Below are 5,544 nucleotides of genomic sequence, written 5' to 3' on the forward strand. Positions count from 1 at the left end.
AATAATAATAATAATTACAAGTCCAAAATATTTTGTGATAATATCTTCAAATGTGCGTCGTCGTAATTGAAAGTTGAAAAACAAAAATAACATTCTGCTGTAATACACATTGGTTTTTCAAGCAGAACAACAGTGTCATTTAAGTTGTTATTAAACAAAACATTGCCCTCTTAGACATACATTAATCTTCTTTACACATATATATTTTTAGTCATTATCATGTTTACTGCTGCAACTTGTTTCAATATGTCTCACTAATGCAATGATTTATTTACAAACAGTTCCGTTTCTGTATTATTAACTTAGAAATGTTGTCCCGACTTTAAATCATTCAAAAATTAGCATCTATTAGGTTTACCTTGCTCTTGATACAATTTTTTCGGCAAATAAATGTATTTCTGTTTTAAGTTTATTTTAGGAATCTTATGTTTTAATATTATCATCTACTCGAGTTAGTGTTTAATGTAATTTCTTTATAGCGTAGGCTTACAAGCAGAATAGACTTTATGTAGACTCTCCTTTGCCGCTGATATTGTAATTGTGCTCCAGGAAGAAGGAATATGATCGACCTGATAACCATGCCTCTCTTTTAGTTGATCTTTGTATGTCGCCACAAACCACATCCAAAATTCAGATGAATCATGCATATTAGATGATGGTGCTATGTCCCAGTTTGGAAAGTAAGTTTTATAATCCCTATAATGGTGTTTTTTTCCACAGTCTTCTAGTTTTCCATTATTGCAAACGTAATTGAAAACACGACAAGTATGTGTTTGGTCTGATTGAACATCAAAATTGCATGATTCCAAGCATGCTGGCTTCGAAGAATTATCAAGAAAAGTACCCTTGCAGCACGAAGGACGATGCTGTATGCTGTAATGTTTGGACCCTTTATGGTACTGATCCTTTGCACACGGTTCTCCACAAAAAGCACACTGTTCTTTACATCCCCATATCTTTTCAATTATAAGCGTTACAGGATTAAAACCTACCCATTTAATTGTGTTACTCTTCTGTGAATTGAACTCGGAAACAAGTTTTTTTTCAGAACTGCTCAAATATCCTAAAAGTTTATTTGTCAAATGTTCCACGTTTTGTATACTAGATGATGTTTCATGTCTTACATTACGAAAACGTTCAGATGGAATAGACACATCTGCCAATTCCATTGCGATTTGGAAAGATTCTATCCATTTATCAATCGACGGTGGAGGTTTTTTGTCATATTTCTTGTGTATCTCCTTCACGCATCTAGTGACATTATTAAACAATGCTTCAATCAGCGATGTTGAAGTATTTGCAATTACCTGATACTTTGAGTCATCAAGATACTTATTAGCCTCTTTAGTTATCCATGTACAGGCATATCCATATGGATCCACTATATATCTTATGAAATTCTCAAAATTGCTTGTCTCCAAAAGATCGGTGCATAATTCAATTATGACTCTATTTTTTACTTTCGGCAGGAAAGATTGTAACTTATCAGTAACTTTATTCGGCATACTTTGAGAAGTCCATTCGTTTGCAAAATTATCTATGACATTAGAAATAAGTTTTGCAACTATTTCTTCAATTTCGCGAGATTGTAAATGAGACTCAAAACTGATTTTCTGTTGAACCCTGTATTCCTCAAGTATGATAGCAGTACCATGCGTTTTGAAATAGGTTTCATTATGGTGTTCAAAAATTGGATGAGCATACCTGCTTACATGTACATAAAGTTTCATATAAAATATAGGTTTAAAAGTAGGTTTACCGTCTCCTTTTAAAATAGAATCCACGATAGAGTTTAGGTCATGCATTAATATGTTGACAGACGTTTCTGATACTTCATCATCAACTTGACAAAGTTCTGTAATTTTTCTATCAACGGATTCAAATATTTGATTTACGCTGTCCCTGACATATTTACGTATATCAGATAGTCCAAAAATTTGACAGACAAAATGTTTTCCCTTTTGCAATAATTTTTTGTTTACGTCAGATTCGCTTATTCCTGTTTCAAAAAAAGAATTGGCTAATGGTTTTGCTAATGGGGATAAGAAATCGGTGGCCTGCAAAACTGTCTTAAGCAAAGCATGGTTTTGACAAAAAATATTGTCAAGGCATGTTTTGAATATATGTTGCATTTTTATTGTACTCTTTTCTGAACTTGTAGAAGAAGTATCAACCTTATTCAAAAAGTCTTTCCAAATATCGTCAAAAAGCTTATCTATCAGTTTTCTACTTAGTTTCTGACCTTTGTGAGCATTTGCAACTTCCATAGATCTCTTTCTTAATTCCTCTTCGTGCTTTTCTTGACTTGTAACAGTCAGAATTTGTATAGATCTTTTCACTTGACATTTTTCTACATGATGTTTGATGTTCTGTTTAAGTTTGTCACACAAAACGTTTACACGAACTTTCTGATTATTTTCCCATTGAATGATGATGTCTTTATATTTATTTCCATCAAAATATGCCTGAATTTTCTCTGTAGTTTTAGTTCTCTCAGCCGATAGATGACGTTCCAAATCACTTATCAGTTTATATGCTACCTTTCGCAAATTTCCTTTTTGATCACAAATAGCAAATCTGCTTTGTGAGATTTGTGTTAATTTATCTTGAATAAGACTTTCAAGCCTCCAGAGTTCATCTTTAACAACATCCTCCATTTGCATGTAAGCTTTAATTTCAAGACTATTTCTGAAAGAGAAAACAAAATCTTCGTTTAGGACACCTTTCCATAAATTATGCGCTTGTTCAACAATATCATTTAATGATTTGTAAGATTTGTTCTTCATTGTTAAAGCCTTCTTCAAGATTTTGCATTTGATATCCACTACACATTCACTGTATTCATTGTTCACTCTTGCCATCGGTGGATTACCTTGCCATAAATTCTTAAGATACCATACTTGTGAATTAATATCAAATTCAATAACTTGGTTGAATGTTTTTATGTCATTTATGCCTTCACTTTTCGCCGATTCTTTCGTCATCTCATCTAAGGTCTGCAATAATATGCTTAAACCACTTATCATGTTCTCTGATGCTGACGTATCGGTCACATTTTGGTGAACTAATGCGCAACTCTTTCTAATATCTAATTTTTCATTTGTCATTTTCAATCTCAGAAAGGCATGAACAATCACTTGTAGAATATCTCGTATTTCAATCGCATTTTCTCCCATTACATTAAGAATTGTAATATCACCTACACCGGTTATTACGGTAGCCAATTCATTGTCATGTTCATGCTGCACATGGCTTAACTCAGGTGACCTCAGACCTTCTGTGTCGACAATAAGTACATAGTTAAACACGGAAAAGGTAGCTGCAATATCTTCGGTTTTTGTAGGAATGAGCTGAACATGAATTCCTCTAGTACACCTACCGGTTCGTGATGAAAATTGGGATCCAAACATGGTGTTTAAAAGCGTTGACTTTCCGGAACTTTGCAGGCCTAAAACGCCGAGTGTCATTACTTTACTAGATCCTATAAATATATCAACCATTTCCAGGACTTTTTTTGTCCACAGGTAAGGCATGTAAAAGCTTTCACCATCTATAAGCTCAAATGGGTGTCCATCAGCAACAAGGCGAGCGATAATACTAGATGTTTGTTGTAAACTTGGTAATCCTAATATTTTTGTATCTTCTTTGAGTTCTAAAATGGCTTCATTTATATGACTTATTTCACGAAAGAAATGTTGAACTGCAAACGATGCTTCATCAATCTTTCTTTCTAGATCTGTTATCACATGTTCCTGTTTTTTTATCTCCTCTTTTGCCAATTTTTCAGCACTTTTCAGTGTTTTTAGCTTTTCCCAAGCACACCGATTTGCATGCATCAACTGGGGTAATACTCGCCGTTTTTCTCTTTCAATTAAAAAATGTAACCAGGAAAGAAAATATTTTAGTAATAAGGGGAAACTGTTGTTTTTAATGAGAATGTCGAGAAAAAAACGAACAGATTTAGTAATTGATGCTATTTGCTGTCGTCGCACTTTTCCAATTTTTACATCAATATTGTCTACTTCTTTAAAGTCTCTCTCTCTTTCTCTCTCTTTTAAAGGCTTCCCCAACTGTTTTGAAAAAATACCATGGACTGGTGTTAAGTGTTGTTTCCAACCGTTTGGCTCACCCTCCGCCTTCATTTGTTTGATTAATTTAGTAGCTTGCAGCTTGCCTTCTTGACATATTTCGTCTTCCTCGTCCGTTTTAATTTTTGCTAATTTTGCACGTAACAATCGTTTTTCAAAAGACATAGTATCATTTGTTTTTAGCGTATTTGATATAGTTTTTGTTACACTCGATAACATGTCCATGACATTCTGTTCAAAATTACCTTTATGTGTACTTAATATTCGTAAATTGAATTCTGATTTTAATGATGTAACATCACTCTGAAAGCTCTGAATTAGTTTAACCGCATCATGGTTTAAAGGGTCTGCAATTATCAAAATAACTGAATTTAGTGGAAGAATAACATCTTTAACCATTTTACTGTGTTTCAAAATCGTGTCTATGTCAATAATAATTACAATAGAATCTATAAAGTGGGAAATGAAAACCAAAAATTCTTTACTAAAATCTTTGTCTAGATCACCCCTTAGGTTCAAAAATGTCATAACATCCTGAAATCTATCTTTTTTTTCATCGATGGTAGGTAGCCAAAATATTTCAACCTGCCCATTACTTAGTTGTCTTGGTGTCATTCCAGAGGGACAGTCCATATTGAAAAACGTTTTACAACCTTGACTTAAAAGAAGGCTATTGATCAGTTTTGATTTTGAATAGCGAGGGCGACCCAACCTTCCAAATGCTAAAACATTTGTGGGCAGATCAAGGACATCACTCTCTTTACCATGTCTTATGTCTTTATTGGCTATTCTTTGCTTACTTTCTATGGCTAGGGATCGCAACGGCCAAACAGAGAGTACTGGAGTTTGCTTCTTGTATGTTCCCCAATTCTTATATAAAAAAGGTACAGCCAGTTTGCAAAGATATAGTTTTTGAACAAATATTTGTTTCATAACGGGATCACAACATTGGAAAACAACATTGAGTATATCTAGTGGACTGATGTCATGATTGACTTCTGGGATTTCCAAAAATAATGATATTGAGTCCTCTAAGTTCAAACTATTTTCAGTATGTTCTTCTTCTGACACTGTTATGTCTCTAGATTCACTGTGAGCACACATCAAACGCTTCAGCATCAACCAAGGAATGTCGGTTAAGGATATCCTCACATTTCCCTCCTCAATGGATTCGTTTGGATCAACTGCTATGATGTCTCGCATTGATATTTTACCAGGGTATTTGTCTGTCAATCCAAGCCTTTGCAGAATTTGATAAAAAATCTGGCCTTCATTTACAGTAGAAGCTGCAAACATAAAAATCACTGGACTTACACAATATATGTTTAATTCAGAATCAAAAATAATGTTATAGTTGAATAAAATAAAGAACATCAAACGAAAAAAAATCGATTTTGTAAACGCAATGTGTTTTGTAGTAAGGCAACTTACTGCATATAAACCCAAAGTTTGCAAA

The 5,544-nt window shown here is 33.7% G+C and overlaps 1 protein-coding gene across 1 annotated transcript; it reads right to left on the reverse strand.

Moving 5' to 3' along the window:
• Window positions 1–473: 473 nt before the first annotated feature.
• Window positions 474–5,291, reverse strand: LOC132726348 (interferon-induced very large GTPase 1-like). Its single transcript, XM_060711659.1, has one exon. It carries the CDS (start codon window positions 5,289–5,291, stop codon window positions 474–476), a length of 4,818 nt encoding a protein of 1,605 aa, XP_060567642.1.
• Between the last annotated feature and the right edge of the window lie 253 nt (window positions 5,292–5,544).

Source organism: Ruditapes philippinarum, unplaced genomic scaffold (assembly GCF_026571515.1).
Source record: "Ruditapes philippinarum isolate M1 unplaced genomic scaffold, ASM2657151v2 ctg1499_1_1_1_1, whole genome shotgun sequence".
NCBI classification, from domain to species: domain Eukaryota; kingdom Metazoa; phylum Mollusca; class Bivalvia; order Venerida; family Veneridae; genus Ruditapes; species Ruditapes philippinarum.

Excerpts from the sequence above, each read along its gene's own strand:
- LOC132726348 (XM_060711659.1), bottom strand. The coding sequence starts at position 5,291 with ATGCGAGACATCATAGCAGTTGATCCAAACGAATCCATTGAGGAGGGA.